At 36.3% G+C, this 20,458-nt stretch overlaps 1 protein-coding gene across 7 annotated transcripts in view; it reads left to right on the forward strand.

Moving 5' to 3' along the window:
* Positions 1 to 20,458, forward strand: part of LRBA (LPS responsive beige-like anchor protein) — a 753,999-nt gene that overhangs the window by 519,873 nt on the left and 213,668 nt on the right. For all 7 annotated transcript variants that reach the window (XM_061384015.1, XM_061384012.1, XM_061384019.1 and 4 more), the window contains exons 41-42: positions 3,280 to 3,397; positions 5,586 to 5,688. In XM_061384015.1, the coding sequence (XP_061239999.1) occupies positions 3,280 to 3,397; positions 5,586 to 5,688 (221 nt within the window). The remainder of the gene's footprint in view (positions 1 to 3,279; positions 3,398 to 5,585; positions 5,689 to 20,458) is intronic.

Genomic DNA, 20,458 nt, shown 5'->3' on the forward strand with positions numbered 1-20,458 from the left:
CCACTCCAGTACTCTTGCCTGGAAAACCCCATAGACGGAGGAGCCTGGTGGGCTGCAGTCCATGGGGTCACTAAGAGTCGGACACGACTGAGCGACTTCACTTTCACTTTTCACTTTCATGCATTGGAGAAGGAAATGGAAACCCACTCCAGTGTTCTTGCCTAGAGAATCCCAGGGACGGCGGAGCCTGGTGGGTTGCCATCTATGGGGTCACACAGAGTCGGACACGACTGAAGCGACTTAGCAGCAGCAGCAGCAGCAGCTGAATGTGACAATAAGCCAGCCACCTGAAGATCTGGGAGAACAGTCTGAGCAGAGGAGAAAGCACATATAAAGGCCCTGATGAAGAGTGAGTTGGGCTTATCAATCCCAGATGGAACAACAGACTGGTTCCAAATAGGAAAAGGAGTTCATCAAGGCTGTATATTGTCACCCTGTTTATTTAACTTACATGCAGAGTACATCATGAGAAACGCTGGACTGGAAGAAACACAAGCTGGAATCAAGATTGCCGGGAGAAACATCAATAACCTCAGATATGCAGAGGACACCACCCTTATGGCAGAAAGTGAAGAGAAACTCAAAAGCCTCTTGATGAAAGTGAAAGTGGAGAGTGAAAAAGTTGGCTTAAAGCTCAACATTCAGAAAAAGAAGATCATGGCATCTGGTCCCACCACTTCATGGGAAATAGATGGGGAAACAGTGGAAAGAGTGTCAGACTTTATTTTTCTGGGCTCCAAAATCACTACAGATGGTGACTGCAGCCATGAAATTAAAAGACGCTTGCTCCTTGGAAGTTATGACCAACCTAGATAGCATATTCAAAAGCAGAGACATTACCTTGCCAACAAAGGTCCGTCTAGTCAAGGCTATGGTTTTTCCTGTGGTCATGTATGGGTGTGAGAGTTGGACTGTGAAGAAGGCTGAGCGCCGAAGAATTGATGCTTTTGAACTGTGGTGTTGGAGAAGACTCTTGAGAGTCCCTTGGACTGCAAGGAGATCCAACCAGTCCATTCGGAAGGAGATCAGCCCTGGGATTTCTTTGGAAGGAATGATGCTAAAGCTGAAGCTCCAGTACTTTGGCCACCTCATGCGAAGAGTTGACTCATTGGAAAAGACTCTGATGCTGGGAGGGCTTGGGGGCAGGAGGAGAAGGGGACGACAGAGGATGAGATGGCTGGATGGTATCACTGACTCGATGTACGAGGGGACGACAGAGGATGAGATGGCTGGATGGTATCACTGACTCGATGTACGTTGAGTCTCAGTGAACTCCGGGAGTTGGTGATGGACAGGGAGGCCTGGCGTGCTGCGATTCATGGGGTCACAAAGAGTCGGACACGACTGAGTGACTGATCTGATCTGATGAAAAACTTCAGTGATTATTGGGCTTCCCAGGTGCCACTCGCAGTAGAGAACCTGCCTGCCAATGCAGGAGATGTAAGAGATGTCAGGTTCAATCCCTGGGTTGGGAAGGTCCCCTGGAGAAGGGAATGGCAGCCCACTCCAGTGTTCTTGCCCGGAGAATCCCATGGACAGAGGAGCCTGGCTGGCTGCAGTCCGTAGGGTTGCACAGGGTTGGACACGACTAAAGCGACTGAGCACCACTCAGAATTTACTATGCCATGTACTGCGGAGCCACTGCGTGGTATTAAGTACACAAGAGATAGGATCTGATTTATATTAAAAAAGCTTTTTTCTCTGACTCCTCTGGTTGTAGTAGTTTCTCCAGGTAAGATTAGAAGGAGAGAGACCAATCAGGAGGCCACTGCAAACTCTGGAGCCTAGGACCTACTGGTTATGGTGAGAGAAAGGGGTACAAGTGACGGTTGGTTTAAAAAAATCTTGAGTAGGATCAAAATTGTGTCCTCTTTTCTGTTAGTATCTTCTTGATCTTACTTACATAGGTATTGATAGAGTTCATAGGCTATGAAAGAGTTTGAAGGATTTTCTTTCTCACCTGTTTTAAAACTGAAAGTGTAATTAGTTGTTTGAAATTTTGAATTGTTGTTTGGTTTTGGTTTTTCAGAAAACACTGAACCTAGGAGTTGTGCCCATTCTTTCATTTCTAGACGCTGTGGTGCCAGAAATAGAATATTTTCTGTAGAAAAATCTAAGTAATGTTGCCCTCTTAAAAAAAAATGAAACCCCTGTATTTTGAATTAAGTATTATAGATTTTTTATAATTAAGATCTAGAAGATGGAAATATAAAGTAGACAGCATTTATGTAGGATAAATTCTTAACTTTCATTATTTTTCCTCTTTAGTTATCCCATTTTTGTCCTTACAGTGTAATATCATATACAAATGTCATTTTATTTGTATTTTTTAATGGTGGTTACTTTTGAGAGATTTATCTTAGTTGTTTAACTTAATTTGCTTTCACGAATTTTCATCCGTGTTTGATAGCACATCCATCTCATTTTATTTATTAATATTCTGTGAAGTAGTAGTGTGGAGAAATTCCAAGTGTGGTTTTCCTTTAACACCTTCATAATTAAGCTTTTGAAATGAACTTTTTAAAAAACAAAGCTTGAATAACAAAGCAACAAAGTGGCTTAGTACTAAAGACAGGATTACTTTGAGTTTGCAAAGAATTCTAAGCCATTGCGTCTGTCACATGGGATGACAAGAATTTGTAACGAGTTACTCTGACAACCACCTACTCCACAGAGAGATTATGCTGAGTTCATCTGCAGGTTTGTGTTTAGCTTCAATGACAAAATGATGCTTAACCTCTTATACAGTCAGTCTTTGTGCTTTCTGAATGAGTGACTGTTGCCTTAACAGTGACCCTATAACTGTGATTTTTTGAAGTTATGAACTTAAATTTGTAATTTTAAAGTATATAAAAAGTATTTCTGGATATATTATATGAAACTGAATTTTATATGTGATCTATAAGCATGTAGGACATTCTTTTGAGGTCTGTCTTCTTTTTAAAGTTTGTCTAATATTTTATTTCTATAATATGACTCAAAAATCAATCAGTAATGCTATATGTATTTCCTGCAAAGCAATAGATGACATCATTGCCTTAAAAAGCCCCCAAATATATTTATAAAAATAGATGTACTACAGTTTTGTTCTGTTGTTTTATTTAAACACCTTTTTCATGAATTTCAATCGAGTTTTTAGTCACTCTCCAAATTATTTCCATAACTGTTTATTCATTTTTTATAAATTATTTTTCTTAATAAGGACTTCTGTGTTTTAATTGGGGGAAAGAACAGAAAGATTCTGTTGTACTTACTCGGGATTCTCTTTTTCTTCACTAGATCCTGGCATATACAGAAGGGCTGCATGGGAAATGGCTGTTCTCAGAGATACGATCGATCTTTTCTCGTCGTTATCTTTTGCAAAATACAGCCCTGGAGATCTTTATGGCAAACAGAGGTAAGATGATGTTGCAGATCTGTGTTGTTACAGAGCTAACCTCCGTCTCCTTAAGATTTCATTTTGAACATACCATATTGTTTCCGTTCCGTATTGTTTCTATTTGGATAGAATTGTGTAGCCTACTCTCTGCACTACTGACCTCTTTTTTGAACTACATGCATCTTCATAGTTTATACCCTTTTGGTTATTCTTAGAATTATCTCCGGTATCTTATTTTTCTGGCCAAATCACAAGACTAGTGGAGGACTTTATAAATATGGGGGATAAGTACCCTTTTAATCAGTTGTAGAGTTTTGGTATCCTCAGCAGTGCTCTGATGCTTAAACTCCTTCTGGAAGGTGGCTGCATTTCAAGAGGGGAGAGGGTAATCAAATAATTCATACATTTATTTAATTTTTTTGTCTAATCTATTGCCATTTATAAAGGACCATCAGAAGATGGTACTGAGCTGTCCTGGTTGCTTTGTATTACCTCATTCTTGAAAGAACTAAAATTCAATTTGTGGGTTTAGAATTGAGCTTGGTGAAATTCATTAAGATTAGAAGGAGGGACAAGGTGAACTTGAAAGGAAAGCATTGTGGGGTATGAGTGGAGGTTTACAAGCAAGAATATGTAAAATCTTGTGATTTATTGTACATGCTTATTTTATTTAAGTAGATTTTTAAGTTTACATATTTTATCTTTCTGTAATCTACAAGTTTTCATTTAAAAATCTGTACATCATGTATATTCCATGCATACTTTCTTTTTTTAATGAAATCATGTGTCTCTAGGGAATACAGATTTCTTTAGGAAAAGATGTTTTTTCCTTCTATATTTGGTCTTCTTCTACACATTTACCACTTTTTCTAATGTAAACATTATTCTTTCAGGTAAATAATCAAGTGAATGTTTTACACTTTAGTTCAGTCTACATTCTTGCTGTCCCAAACGGGTTTTCACCTCACAATATTTATTACTTGCTCATCTTATTCATTTTCCATCTTTAAAATTTCTTAAGCATCTTTGCTGTGTATCTTTGTGTGTTTTTCTATTGCCTTTTCCTTATGGCCTTGGTCACCTGCCATAATCTGAGTTTTTCCTTTTTTTTCCCTCCTGTAGTCAATGTAATAGTAGATATGTAAGAATGGCTTATGAAAAACTTTTGTTGGATATGTATATGATTGTTCTAAATATATTTTAGCTGTTTAGTGCATGATCATATACTTATTTACCTAAAAAATATTGTAATGTCACTGTTCAAAAATTACACTGACATTGATAAAAATTTTTGGTCCATAGTATTTTTTCAGGTAAGGTAGAAAAGACGGTTCTAGATGAATATTTGTAGATAATTTATGGTTTTGATACAAAAGTTAATATGATTAAAATTTCAAGACTGACCAAAGTACTATCTTCTAAATTCTCTGCCATGATTTTATGACTTTGTTATTGTCATACTTTTTAAGGATATAATTTTGTATATCACTGTCATAAATTAACATTTATATACTGAGTGTATTTATATATATTATGTACAGTTATGATACCTACAGTTACATATAATGTTCTCAAAGTATGTAATTATTCAAATAAAAATGATTAAAAAACATTTGATTATTGACCATGGAGGAAAAATTTTCTTCAGGTCACACATTGTTCTGGATTATGTGAACATAAAAGCATAAACAAAAAGCACTGTATTATATGTTTATATAATATTTACATAAACTACAAGAAAATACAAGAATTTGTATAAATTACAAGAGAATATTTTTTAAGTTGAAGATTAGAAGTAAATACAACTGACAATTTAGTAGCTATAGGTTAAGTATATTAGATTGTTAAGTATATAATCTTAAATTTTTTATAGAAATTTATAGGTATATTTTTAACTTGCCAAAATTCAACTTTGTAAATTCAGAATTGTAGCTGGATAAAATCTCAACTTCGTGTTACATTAATGCAACAATAGTTATTAGTCCTGACAGTATTTAGAGAAGGAACATTCTATGAGTAAAAAAAAAATAATCATCTCTAGCGTATTAATGCTTAAACTTCATATATGCTGTGATAAAACTAATACTATAAAACTTCTATTGAGTAGATACCTGAACTAAGAGTAAGCATTTTACTGTTCCAAGAAATCAGTTTTTCAGAAAGGCACCCATATTTCATTCTGACTTTTAAAAATTATTTTTCCTAGTTGCTATAATGTTCAACTTCCCAGACCCTGCAACGGTAAAGAAAGTGGTTAACTATCTACCTCATGTTGGCATTGGAACCAGTTTTGGATTGCCTCAAACCAGGTACTGTTTTATATGAAAAAAATATGGAAAATAATCTGTAATAATATTTTTTAATTTGTTTTGAAATGCATGACCTTCTGTTTTATGCTTCATTTTAAATGGTAATTGTTAGTGTATCATTTTGAGTCAACTTAACTTCTGTCCGAAGAAGCTCAAAAAAGAGGAACAAATGTAAATGAAACTAATCTGAAAAACGAAAGCAATAAAATCAGAACATCAGTGAAAAGGGAAACAAAAACAATAAAGAAAAATCAATGCAATGAAAAATTGTTTCTCTGAAAAGATTAATAAGAGTAGTAAATATCTATATAAGGCTTATGACAAAAGACACAAAATGCCAATATCAGAATTAGAGAAGGAATATCACTACAGATCCTATAGATATTTAAAAAATAAGGAAATATTACGAACAAATTTAGACAACTTAGATGAATCGGCAGATTCCATGAAAGATACAAACTGTAAAATCTCACTAATGAAAGTGAATAGCTTTAATAACTTTACTGAGGAAATTGAATTTGTAGCTTAAAACCTTCTAACAGAGAAAATACCTAGCTCAAATGGTTTCACTGGCAAATTCTATCAAATGTTTAGTGAAGTGACACAATTTCTCGGAAAACTCTTACAGATAATAGAAAAGAAGGATAAGTTTCCCAAGTAATCCTGTAAGCCAGCATTACCTGAATTCCAAATCCACAAAAAGCCTTTCCAGAAAGGAAATTAAAGACCATCTTGATTGAAAATGAAGAAGTGAAACTGTCTTTATTAGTATATATACTTAATGTGAAATTACTGAGGAAACTGCAAAAATTTTCAAAAAGGGAAAAAGCTATTAGAACTCATAAATGAATTTACCTATTTTGCAGCAGACATACTTTTATTCTTATATAGCAATGAACAATTGGAAACTGAAAATATGGTTTAAATAATATAAAAAATTAAATAACAATGGGTATATTTGCAAATATATTGAGAATTGTTCACTGAAAACTACAAACACAGTTTGTAAGAAACCTAAAAATGGAAAATTGTACTATACCATGTTCATGAATTGGAAGACTCAATGTAAGTAAGATGTTAGTTTTCTCCAAACAGATCTATAGGTTCAAAACAAACCTATCCAAAATTCTAGAAGACTGTTTTGGAGAAATTGACAAGCTGATTCTAAAATTTAAGTGGAAATGCAGATATCTAGAATTGCTAAGACAATTTTGAAATGGAAAAAGTTGGAGGACTTTATCTGATTTTAAAACTTAATATAAAATTACATTCACTGGTAGAGTTTCACATTTTTGTAAAATAGACTTACAGAGCAATGGAATATAATAGTGTCCAGAGATAGACCCATCCATAAATGAGCAATTTGATTTTCAACAAAGGTATCAAGATATGTTGATGGGAAAAGATAGTTTTTTTCAACAAAAACAGAGAAACAGAAAGACAAACCAAAAAAAAAAAAAAAAACCTACCTCACCCTTTATCTCAAAATGTAACATATTAACTAAAAATGTAACATAAGTTAACTCAAATTAACTCAAGTATGACATAACCTAACCATAAGTGCTAAAGTATAACTTCCTAAAGAAACCATAGGAGAGAAATTTTTGTGACCTTGTGTTGGGCAGAAACTTCTTAAGTAAGATTTTAAGAAACCACTTATTGGCCTTTCATATTAAAAACATATCATTTTAAAAGATACTCAAGAAAATGAAAAGGTGTGTTATAGACTGGGTTGAAATACTGGTACAACTTATACATGATAAAGGATTTATATAAAGGATATATAAGAAACTCTTTCATTTAATTATAAGACAAGCAATCTGTTTGGAAAAAAAAAAAAAGAAGATTTGAGCAGGTACATCAGCAAAGACTAGATATAAATAGCAAGCACATGAAAAGATACCAAACATCATTAGTCATCAAGGAAATGATGATATATCATTTTAAAACCATGGTGAGAACCCATGGCACACCTATTAGAATGACTTCTTAAAAAATGATAATAAGAAGAGCTAATAAGAATGCAAAGTAACTGGAACTTCACATATTGATGGGAAGATAAGCAGTTTTGGAGTTTCATAGGCTTCCCTGTCCATCACCACCTCCTGGAGTTTACTCAAATTCATGTCCGTTGAGTCGGTGATACCATCCAACCATCTCATCCTCTGTCGTCCCCTTCTCCTCCTGCCCCCAATCCCTCCCAGCATCAGGGTCTTTTCAAATGAGTCAGCTCTTTGCATCAGGTGGCCAAAGTATTGGAGTTTCAGCTTCAGCATCAATCCTTCCAATGAACACTCAGGACTGATCTCCTTCAGAATGGACTGGCTGGGTCTCCTTGCAGTCCAGGGGACTCTCAAGAGTCTTCTCCAAGCATCAATTCTTCGGTGCTCAGCTTTGTTTGTAGTCCGACTCTCACATCCATACGTGACTACTGAAAAAACGGTAACCTTGACTAGATGGATCTTTGTTGGAAAAGTAATGTCTCTGCTTTTTAATATGCTATCTAGGTTGGTCATAGCTTTTCTTCCAAGGAGCAAACATCTTTTAATTTCATGGCTGCAGTCACCATCTGCAGTGATTTTAGAGCCCCCCTTAATAAAGTCTGTCACTGTTTCCACTGTTTCCCCATCTATTTGCCGTGAAGTGATGGGACTGGACACCATGATCTTTGTTTTCTGAATGTTGAGTTTGAAGCCAACTTTTTCACTCTCCTCTTTCACTTTCATCAAGAGGCTCTTCAGTTCCTCTTCACTTTCTGCCATAAGGGTGGTGTCATCTGCATATCTGAGGTGATTGATATTTCTCCCGGCAATCTTGAGTCCAGCTTGTGCTTCATGCAGCCCAGTGTTTCTCTTGATACACTCTGCATACAAATAAGCAGGGTGACAGTATACAGCCTTGACCTACTCCTTTACGTTTTTGGAACTAGTCTGTTGTTCCATGTCAGTTCTTATGGTTGCTTCCTGACCTGCAAACAGATTTCTCAAGAGGCAGGTCAGGTGGTCTAGTATTCCCATCTCCTTCAGAATTTTCCATAGTTTATTGTGATCCACACAGTCAAAGGCTTTGGCATGGTCAATAAAGCAGAAATAGAAGTTTTTCTGGAACTCTTTTGCTTTTTTTGATGATCCAGCAGATGTTGACAATTTGATCTCTGGTTCCTAAAACAGGCTTGAACATCTGAAAGTTCATGGTTCATGTATTGTTGAAGCCTGGCTTGGAGAATTTTGAGCATTACTTTGCTAGTGTGTGAGATAAGTGCAATTGTGCGGTAGTTTGAGCATTCTTTGGCGTTGCCTTTCTTTGGGATAGGAATGAAAACTGACCTTTTCCAGTCCTGTGGCCACTGCTAAGTTTTCCAAATTTGCTGGCATATTGAGTGCAGCACTCTCACAGCATCATCTTTTAGGTTAGACAAAATAGCTAATTAGATGAAATAGCTAAACTGGAACTGCATCACCTCCAATTGTAGTGATGCTTCCTAAGGCCCACTTGACTTCTCATTCCAGGATGTCTGGCTCTAGGTGAGTGATCACACCATCATGATTATCTGGGTCATGAAGATCTCTTTTGTATAGTTTTTCTTTGTATTCTTGCCAACTCTTCTTAATATCTTCTGCTTCTGTTAGATCCATACCATTTCTGTCCTTTATCGAGCCCATCTTTGCATGAAATGCTCCCTTGGTATCTCTGATTTTCTTGAAGAGATCTCTAGTCTTTCCCGTATTGTTGTTTTCCTCTATTTCTTTGCATTGATTACTGTGGAAGGCTTTCTTATCTCTCCTTGCTATTCTTTGGAATTCTGCATTCAAATGGGTATATCTTTCCTTTTCTCCTTTGCTTCTCACGTCTCTTCTTTTCACAGCTATTATTAGGCCTCCTCAGATATCCATTTTGCTTTTTTGCATTTCTTTTCCTTGGGGATGGTCTTGATACCTGTCTCCTGTACAATGTCACGAACCGCCATCCATAGTTCATCAGGCACTCTATCTATCAGATCTAGTCCCTTAAATCTATTTCTTATTCCACTGTATAAAAATAAGAAATTTAATTTATGTCATACCTGAATTGTCTAGTGGTTTTCCCTACTTTCTTCAATTTCAGTCTGAATTTGGCAGTAAGGAGTTCATGATCTGAGACACAGTCAGCTCCTGGTCTTATTTTTGCTGACTGTATAGATCTTCTCCACCTTTGGCTACAAAGAATATAATCATTCTGATTTTGTTGTTGACCATCTGGTAATGTCCATGTATAGAGTCTTCTCTTGTGTTGTTGGAAGAGGGTGTTTGCTATGACCAGTGCGTTCTCTTGGCAAAACTCTACTAGCCTTTGCCCTGTTTCATTCTGTACTCCAAGGCCAAATTTGCCTGTTACTCCAGATATTTCTTGACTTCCTACTTTTGCATTCCAGTCCCCTATAATGAAAAGGACATCTTTTTGGGGTGTTAGTTCTAAAACGTCTTGTAGGTCTTCATAGAACCATTCAGCTTCTTCAGCATTACTGGTCGGGGCATAGGCTTGGATTACCACGATATTGAATGGTTTGCCTTGGAAATGAACAAAGATCATTGTGTCGTTTTTGAAATTGCATCTTTAGTACTGCATTTCGGACTCTTTTGTTGACTATGATGGCTACTCCATTTCTTCGAAAAGATTCCTGCCCACAGCAGTAGATATAGTGGTCATCTGAGTTACATTCACCCATTCCACTCCATTTTAGTTCGCTGATTCCTAGAATGTTGATGTTCACTCTTGTTATCTCCTGTTTGACCACTTCCAATTTGCTTTGATTCATGGACCTCACATTCCAGGTTCATATGCAGTATTGCTCTTTACAGCATCAAACCTGGCTTCCATCACCAATCCCATCCACAACTGGGTGTAGTTTTTGCTTTGGCTCCGTCTCTTCATTCTCTCTGAAGTTATTTCTCCACTGATCTCCGGTAGCATATTGGGCCCCTAGTGACGTGGGGAGTTCCTCTTTCAGTATCCTATCATTTTGCCTTTTCATACTGTTCATGGAGTTCTCAAGGCAAGAATACTGAAGTGGTTTGCCATTCCCTTCTCCAGTGGACCACATTCTGTCAGACCTCTTCTAACACTGAAGAAGCTGAAGCTGAAGTTGAATGGTTCTATGAAGACCTACAAGACCTTTTAGAACTAACACCCCCAAAAGATGTCCTTTTCATTATAGGGGACTGGAATGCAAAAGTAGGAAGTTAAGAAACACCTGGAATAACAGGCACATTTGGCCTTGGAGTACAGAATGAAGCAGGGCAAAGACTAATACAGTTTTGCCAAGACAACTCACTGGTCATAGCAAACACCCTCTTCCAACAACACAAGAGAAGAGTCTACACATGGACATCACCAGATAGTCGACACCGAAATCAGATTGATTATATTCTTTGCAGCCAAAATAGAGAAGCTCTATACAGTCAACAAAAACAAGACCAGGAGCTGACTGTGGCTCAGATCATGAACTCCTTATTGCCAAATTCAGACTGAAATTGAAGAAAGTAGGGAAAACCCCTAGACCATTCAGGTATGACCTAAATCAAATCCTTTATGATTATACAGTGGAAGTGGGAAATAGATTTAAGGGACAATATCTGACAGACAGAGTGCCTGATGAACTATGGATGGAGGTTTGTGACATTGTACAGGAGACAGGGATCAAGACCATCCCCATGGAAAAGAAATGCAAAAAAGCAAAATGGCTGTCTCAGGAGGCCTAACAAATAGCTGTGAAAAGAAGACCTAACAAATAGCTGTGAAAAGAAGAGAAGCTAAAAGCAAAGGAGAAAAGGAAAGATATAAGCATCTGAATGCAGAGTTCCAAAGAATAGCAAAAAGAGATAAGAAAGCCTTCCTCAGCGATCAACACAAAGCAATAGAGGAAAACAACAGAATGGGAAAGACTAGAGATCTCTTCAAGAAAATTTGAGATACCAAAGGAAGATTTCATGCAAAGATGGGCTCGATAAAGGACAGAAATGGTGTGGACCTAACAGAAGCAGAAGACATTAAGAAGAGGTGGCAAGAATACACAGAAGAAGTGGACAAAAAAGATCTTCATGACCAATATGATCACAATGGTGTGATCACTGACCTAGAGCCAGACATCCTGGAATGTGAAGTCAAGTGGGCCTTAGAAAGCATCACTACAAACAAAGCTAGTGGAGGTGATGGAATTCCAGTTGAGCTATTTCAAATCTTGAAAGATGATGCTGTGAAAGTGCCGCACTCAATATGACAACAAATTTGGAAAAATCAGTAGTGGCCACAGGACTGGAAAAGGTCAGTTTTCATTCCAATCCCAAAGAAAGGCAATGCCAAAGAATGCTCAAACTACCGCACAATTGCACTCATCTCACACGCTAGTAAAGTAATGCTCAAAATTCTCCAAGCCACGCTTTAGCAGTACGTGAACCGTGAACCTCCAGAGGTTCAACCTGGTTTTAGAAAAGGCAGAGGAACCAGAGATCAAATTGCCAACATCCGCTGGATTATGGAAAAAGCAAGAGAGTTCCAGAAAAACATCTATTTCTGCTTTATTGACTATGCCAAAGCCTTTGACTGTGTAGATCACAATAAACTGTTGAAAATTCTGAAAGAGATGGGAACCTGCCTCTTGAGAAACCTATATGCAGGTCAGGAAGCAAGAGTTAAAACTGGACATGGAACAACAGACTGGTTCCAAATAGGAAAAGGGGTACGTCAAGGCTGTATATTGTCACACTGCTTATTTAACTTATATAGAAAGTACATCATGGGAAAGGCTGGGCTGGAAGAAACACAAGCTGGAATCAAGACTGCTGGGAAAAATATCAATAACCTCATATATGCAGATGACACGACCCTTATGGCAGAAAGTGAAGAGGACCTAAAAAGCCTCTTGATGAAAGTGAAAGAGGAGAGTGAAAAAGCTGACTTAAAGCTCAACATTTAGAAAACGAAGATCATGGCACCTGGTCCCATCACTTCATGGGAAATATATGGGAAACAGTGGAAACAGTGTCAGACTTTATTTTTCTGGGCTCCAAAATCACTGCAGATGGTGACTGCAACCATGAAATTAAAAGACGCTTACTCCTTGGAAGGAAAGTTATGACCAACCTAGATAGCATATTGAAAAGCAGAGACATTACTTTGCCACGAAAGGTCCATCTAGTCAAAGCTATGGTTTTTCCAGTGGTCATGTATGGATGTCAGAGTTGGACTGTGAAGAAGGCTGAGCGCTGAAGAATTGATGCTTTTGAACTGTGGTGTTGGAGAAGACTCTTTTGAGTCCCTTGGACTGCAAGGAGATCCATCCAGTCCATTCTGAAGGAGACCAGCCCTGGGATTTCTTTGGAAGGACTGATGCTGAGGCTGAAACTCCAATACTTTGGCCACCTCATGAGAATAGTTGACACCTTAGAAAAGACTCTGCTGCTGGGAGGGATTGGGGGCAGGAGGAGAAGGGGATGACAGAGGATGAGATGGCTGGATGGCATTACTGACTTCTTGGACGTGAGTCTGAGTGAACTCTGGGAGTTGGTGATAGACAGGGAGGCCTGGCGTGCTGTGATTCATGGTGTTGCAAAGAGTTGGACACGACTGAGCGACTGAACTGCACTGACCTGGAACTATGATGGAGGTAATGAATATAATGTGGACCTCTTCAGACGATCCCATGCATGAACTATCTCCTTGTAGTTTCACTCAAAGGCATTTACCCTAGAGAAATGAAAATATGTGTATTCATACAGTGACCTATTCATAGATGTTGATACAGCTATGAACAACAAATTGGGACTAGCCAAAATGGTCATGTACTAGTGAATGGACGAATTATGGTATGTTCATCCATACAACAAGATATACTGCTCAGCATTAAAGAGGAACAATCTCCAATTTATAGAAGAACGCGAATGAATTTTAAAAGTATGATGGTATCTAAAGAAACAACCCAATCAAAAAATTGATAGAAGACATAAATAGACATTTCTCTGGAGAAGACATACAGGAGGCCAAGAGGTACATGAAAAGATGTTCTTCACTGCTAGTTATTAGAGAAATGGAAATCAAAGTACAGTGAAGTCTCCCCTCACACTGGTCAGAACGGCCATCATCAAAAAGTCCCCAAACAGGAAATGCCAGAGAGGGTATGGAGAGAAGGGAACACTCCTATATTGTTTGTGGGAATGTAAATTGGCACAGCTTCTATGGAGAACAGTATGAAGGTTCCTTCAAAACCTAAATAAAGAGCTATCATATGACCCTGCAATCCTACCCTTGGGCATATATGTAGAGAAAAACATGAAACGAAAGAATACATGCTCCCCAGTGTTCACTGCAACCCTGTTCATGGAAGCAACCTAAATATCCATTTGCAGAGGAGTGGATAAAGAAGATGTGGTACATACGTACAATGAAGTATTATTCAGCCATTACAAAGAATGAAATAATGCCATTTTCAGCAACATGGATGGTCCTATAGAGTGTCATACTGAGTAAGTCAGACAGGAAGGATAAATTTATTGTATGACATCCCCTGTAAAGTGAAAGTGAAAGTTGCTCAGTCATGTCTGACTCTTTGCAACCCCACGGACTATACAGTCCATGGAATTCTCTAGGCCAGAATACTGAAGTGGGTAGCCTTTCCCTTCTCCAGGGGATCTTCCCAACCCAGGGATCAAACCGAGGTCTCTCATATTGCAGACAGATTCTTTACCAGCTGATCCACCAGGGAAGCCCAAGAATACTGGAGTGGGTAGCCTATCCCTTTTCCAGCAGATCTTCCTGACCCAGGAGTCAAACCAAGGTCTCCTGCATTGCAGACAGATTCTTTGCCAACTGAGCTATCAGGGAAGCCCGACATCCCATATATGTGGAATCTAAAAAGAAATGATACAAATGAACATACTTATAAAACAGAGATTCACAGACTTAGCAAATGAACTTACGGTTGCCAAAGGAAAGGATAGGGGAACAGAATAGTTAGAGTTTGGGTTGGACATGTACACACTGCTATATTTAAGTGGATAACCAACAAAGCCCTACTGTATAGCACGTGGAATGTGGCAATGTCATGTGGTAGCCTGGATGGAAGGGGAGTTTGGGGGAGAATGGATACATTTATACATATGGCTGAGTCCCTTTGCTGTCCACCTGAAACTGTCATAAAATTGTTATTCAGCTATATCCCAGTATAAAATAAAGAAGTTTACAATAAAAAGTATGGTGCTAGGTGAAAGAAGCCAACTGTTTGTATATTGTGCTTGTATACTGTGTATACAATCTGTGTATAGTGTGATTCCATTTATATGACATTTTGGAAAAAGTGAAACTACTTGGACAAAAATCAGATCAATGGTTTCAAGAGATTGAAATTGAAAAGGGACTATTAGTTACAAAAGAGTGTGAGGAAACTTTTTGATAACATGGAAATATTTCCTGTCTTGACTTTGTGGTGTTACCCGACTGTGTTTGTTGGCAAAACTCATTGCGTTGTACACCTAAAAAGGATGAATTTTACACAGTTTAAAGAAATTGGTACACCTGAGTTTTATAAACAAATAGATAAATAGTGTGAAATCAGTATACAGCGTGAGAAACTCAAGAACCATGCCAGTAGGAATGCAAGTTTGTATAGTCACCTTGGAAAATTTGGCAGTTTTCTTATTAAGTTAACTATATACTTAATTTATGTCCTGTCAGTTCCACTCCTAGGTGATTATAGAGAGTAATGAAAATGTATGTACACACATTCACTTGTAAGCAAATATTAATAGCAGTGTTATTCATGTAGTCCCAAATTGAAACATTTCTAGTCCATCAACTGTAAATGGATCAGTAGATTGTAGTGCGTCCATGCAATGAAATGCTATACAGAAGTTATTTACAGAACAGCAACACAGACTCAAAAACATAAGAATCAAACTTACAGTTACCAAAACAGAAATGTGATGGGGGGATAAATTTGGAGCCTGAGATTAACAGATTCACACTACTATATATAAAATTAACAACACAGATTTATTGAATATCACAGGTAGCTATATTCAGTATCTTATACTAACATATAATGGAAAATAATATGAAAAATATTTACATATGTATAACTGAATCACTTTGCTATATACCTGAAACTAACCCAATATTGTATATCAACTACACTTCAATTAAAAAATATCAGCAATTATCTCTACATTATAGAATTTAAGGTTTCAATTTATCTACTTCCAAAATCTTTATTTTTCCAATTCATAAAAATGTAGATGCACTACTTTTATTATCTAATTAAAAGATATAAAACAAATTTCAAAAGAAATAAAAAGGAGTTGACCACTGACATGTTCAGCAGCATGGATGAGTCTCAGAATCATTAGTAAACAAAGCTGTTTGCTACAGGCATCATGGCCGTCATGGGCTATGATTCTCCTTACATGAAGTGATTGAGAAATAATGTGAAATTATATGATTCTATCTATATGAGACTGTTATAGAAGCAAAACCGTATAGTGACAGAAAGCAGATCATTGGTTACCAGGAACTAGGACAAAGGACTTAGCTTTTTGGAGTGTTTCTATGATGATTGGTTACAGAAACAGGTATATTCAAAAGTTATTAAACCATACATTTAAGTTTGGTAGATGTTATTATATTATGTTTTATCCCAGCAAAGATCAGTGAAAAAGAGGCTCTGCATGTTTAAAATACCTAAGTTACAGAAGTGCTTATTTCATACCCATTTTCAAATGTACCATCACTTAATATGTATAATAAATCATTAAACTTTTTATCATTTTGATTAAAATGATTAGACTTTGCTTTATTATGTCATATTTGTTTCAATTTTTTCTGTTGATTTCAATATCAAATCCATATGTTAAGGATTTTTCATGCAATATATTTAATTAAAACTTTTATCTTTAACCTCCGATAAATCAGAGTTCAAATATTAATTTTGTATATACATGTGGAGTTAATAACTAGCATTTATATTGTTCAAAGTAACTTAATAACTATGTGAAAGGAATGTTAAAATGCCAAAGCATCTCTCCCAGTACAGGGAATTGGAAGAGTGTCAGGTTATATCGTTCTTTCCTGTGTGCTAGCCAGTTGTCTGTATTTAAAAAGCAGGATCATTACCTGTTTTATTTCTTAGTAGTTGTTAATTTTCATCAATTCAGTTAGCTAATTTAAGAACTAGGAAGAGACTTAACACTGAAATTTTTATATTGATTGAAATGCATTAGCAGTAGAAACTTGCAGTTTACTTTTAACATACCTAATTTTGTATTGATTTGGGCTGTTTTTGATTAGTGTTTAATCAGGTTTTTTATTTAGTATCTTCTTTTAACTGCAACTGATATAGAACCAACAGATAATAGCCAAAATATCAGTAGGAGTTGTAGTCATCCTGGGCTAGAGGAGTTTGTAAGCTGGTACACTCCCACGCCCTGTGGCAGTAGGACTCTGGTCTGTGCCAAACCTGTTTCGCCATAGGCTGCTTTTGAGTGAGTTCATGACTTTGAGCAATTGATCCCAGATAGAATGAGGTAGAAGCCCCAGTGTCTTCTTATGACCTGCTCTTGATAGTCACAAGCCATCATTTCTGCTACATCTTATTTGTTTCAGGAGAGTTATTAAATACAGCCCAGGCCCCTTGGCAGGAGAATCAAGTTCCTTCTCTTAAAGAGAAAATAGCAAAGAATTTGTGGACATGTAACAGGTTAGAACTTTGCAAAGCTGATTTTTTGAAAAGCTCAATAAAATTGACATACTTTGCCTAACTATGAACAAAAGAGGTAATATGAATTAGCAAAGTCAGAAATGGAAGAAGGGACTGGACTGCTGACCGTGTAGAAATTAAAAACATTAGCAGGAAATATCAGCTTACAAATTAAGATAATTGAGATGAGATGGACAAGTTCCTGGACCGTCAGAATTGCCAAAACTTTCTCAAGAAGAAATTAAAACTCTGAATAGACCTGTGACAGATCCATTGGATTAGAATTCAAAAATCTTACCGAAGAGTCAAGGCCCAGATGGGTTAACTGATGAATCTTATTAAATAGATAAATTAGAAAAATACCAACCCTTCACAAACTCATTCAGAAGATACAGAAGAAACACTCACCAACTCATTCTGTGAGGCCATCTTTTCCCTATTATCAATGCCAGGCAAAGATTTCACAAGAAAAAAACTATAGACTAATAACCCTAATGAACATACACAAAAATGCTTTATAAAATATTGCCAAACCAAATCCAGCAATATACAAAAAGGATTATAAGGTAGCCATATGGGTTTTATCCCAGGAACTCAAATTGGTTTAAATCTGAAAATAAGTATTATGCACATAGTTAATAGAATACAGGATAAACAGGTAAGCAGCAGCCACCAAAAAGTCCCATACTTCACCCATACTACACCGTACTTACTGTTTAAAGACTGAATGCTTTGCCCCTACTGTCAGGAAAGCCAGAATGTCTTCCATTCTCAGCACTTCTATTAAAATTACATTGGGGATTTCAGCCTGTGTGATAAGAAAGGAAGGGATGGAGGGGAAAGGCAAAGGCATCCAGATTAGAAATGTCTTTTTCCTAGATGACAAAGACATGTACAGTTTTTACAATGAAAAATGCATAACAAATGGCTGTTAGAAATTAAAGACAACATCGATAGATGGAAATGTTCCATATTCATGGATCAGAAGGTTCAGTATAAAGATGTCAACTCTCCTCAGATCTATAAATTTAATACAATCCCTATCAAAATTTAGTACACTTTTTGGGAGAAATTCAGCTGAAATACAATGAATCTATATTTGCCAGAACAATTTTGAAAAAAACAACAAAATTAGAAAACTTAAACTATCTGATTTCAAAACTTACCATAAGGCCACAATAATCAAAGTGTGTGCTATTTATCCAATGATAGGCGTATAAGTTAATGAAACTACGTTAAGAATAAAGAAAATAAGCCCTTGCATTTATGGTCAGTTGCTTTTTAACAAAGTTGCCAACACAATTCAATGAGGAAAGGGTAATCTTTAAATAAATACTGCTGTAATGATTGGAAAGTCACATGCAAGAAAATGAATGTCAACACACTGTTCATAAGAATTAGAAAATGGATTTAATCAAAATTTAAAATGTTTGTGCTTTAAATGCATCACTTAAATATATGAAAAGATAAGCCACAGACTGAGAAAATTTTTGTGCATCATATATCTAGTAAAGGAACTGCATCCAGAATGTATAGAGACCTTTTACAACTCAATATAGGATGAAAGAAGCCCCCCGGTTAATGAAGAAAAGATCTGATAGTAATTTCCTCAAAGAAAGTAAATGGCTAAGTAACACATGAAAAGAAATTCACCCGTGTACATTAAAATGATATCAGTTTATACTCACTAGTATGGCTATAATCAAAACTACCTACAATAGTAAATTTTGGCAGAGATGTGGAAAAGTTCAAACATCATGCATTGTTTGTTGGAATGTATAATGGAAAACCATTTGGCAGTTTCTCATAAAGTTAAAGTCAGCGTACAGCCCAGCAGTTTCACTCCCAGTAATCTACCCCAAAGAAATACAACCGTATGTTTATCAAAGACATATACATGAATGTTCCTAGTAGCATTTTTCATAAAAACTAAAAAGTGAAATAATTTAAATGTCCATCAGTTGGGGAATGAATTTTTAAAATGTGGTGTATTCTGTATTTATACAATGGAATACTACTTAGCAATCAAAAGAAATGAATTGCTTATACATGCTGGCACAGTGATGAATCTGAAATACATTATGGTTAGTGAAAGAAACCTAATGCGAAAGATAACATGATGTTTGATTCCATTTGTCTGAAATGTTCAGAAAAGGCAAGTTCATACAGATGGAAGCAGATTGATAGTTGCCTAGAGCTAGGGGTAGAATTAAGCGTTAGTTCTAGATAGGCACAAGGCGACTTGTTGTGGTGATTAAAACGTTCCAAAATACATTGTGGTAATAATCGCACAACTCTAGACATTTACTTTAAACGCATTGAATAGTACACTTACATGCATACATTTTATGGTATGTAAATTACACCTTTGTAAATTAAGCTTGAAAAAAAATAGGTATCTTGTCCTTAGTGGTAGGAAGAACTAGGACAGCATACTTCTCTGAGATTCTGGGCTCCAAATGTATTTAATCCTGCCACCTATTTCCCACTGCTACTTAGTGTTGGTCAGTTATGTCCTTTTGTATTTATATTACATTAAGAAAATAGAAAACTTGGTATATTGTTAGGGTATATAAAAAAATAGTTTCTCTTACCTTTATCCCAACTGATGAATAGACACCTGAAGAGTGAATCCTCTTTCCTCTGTTACAATAGGTATGAAAAACATGATGTTTAAATTAATAATGTACAAATATGTTTTCTTTAAGAGATGACTATAAAAACTGATAAAGATGTGTATACAATTTTATATGTATTTCTTAGTAACTATAATAGCTCTTATACCAGTAAAGCAGTGAATTATTAATCATACTGTTATTAATCAATTTATAGAGCTAGCTATTATAATGGTTTTGTAATGACAGCTTACCTTAATGAATAGAACATGGATAATAGACCTGTGGTTCATCCAAATCATTTGTTTAAGCATTAATTGTAGATTGAAACACCTCTAGTGTTCATTAATATAAATACATCAATTCGAATGAGCCCAGAAGTCATGATTTATTATTGATATAACTAATCTTAAGTTTAAATTGATTCCACATC

The sequence above is a fragment of the Bos javanicus genome, chromosome 17 (assembly GCF_032452875.1).
Source record: "Bos javanicus breed banteng chromosome 17, ARS-OSU_banteng_1.0, whole genome shotgun sequence".
Taxonomy (NCBI): Eukaryota; Metazoa; Chordata; class Mammalia; order Artiodactyla; family Bovidae; genus Bos; species Bos javanicus.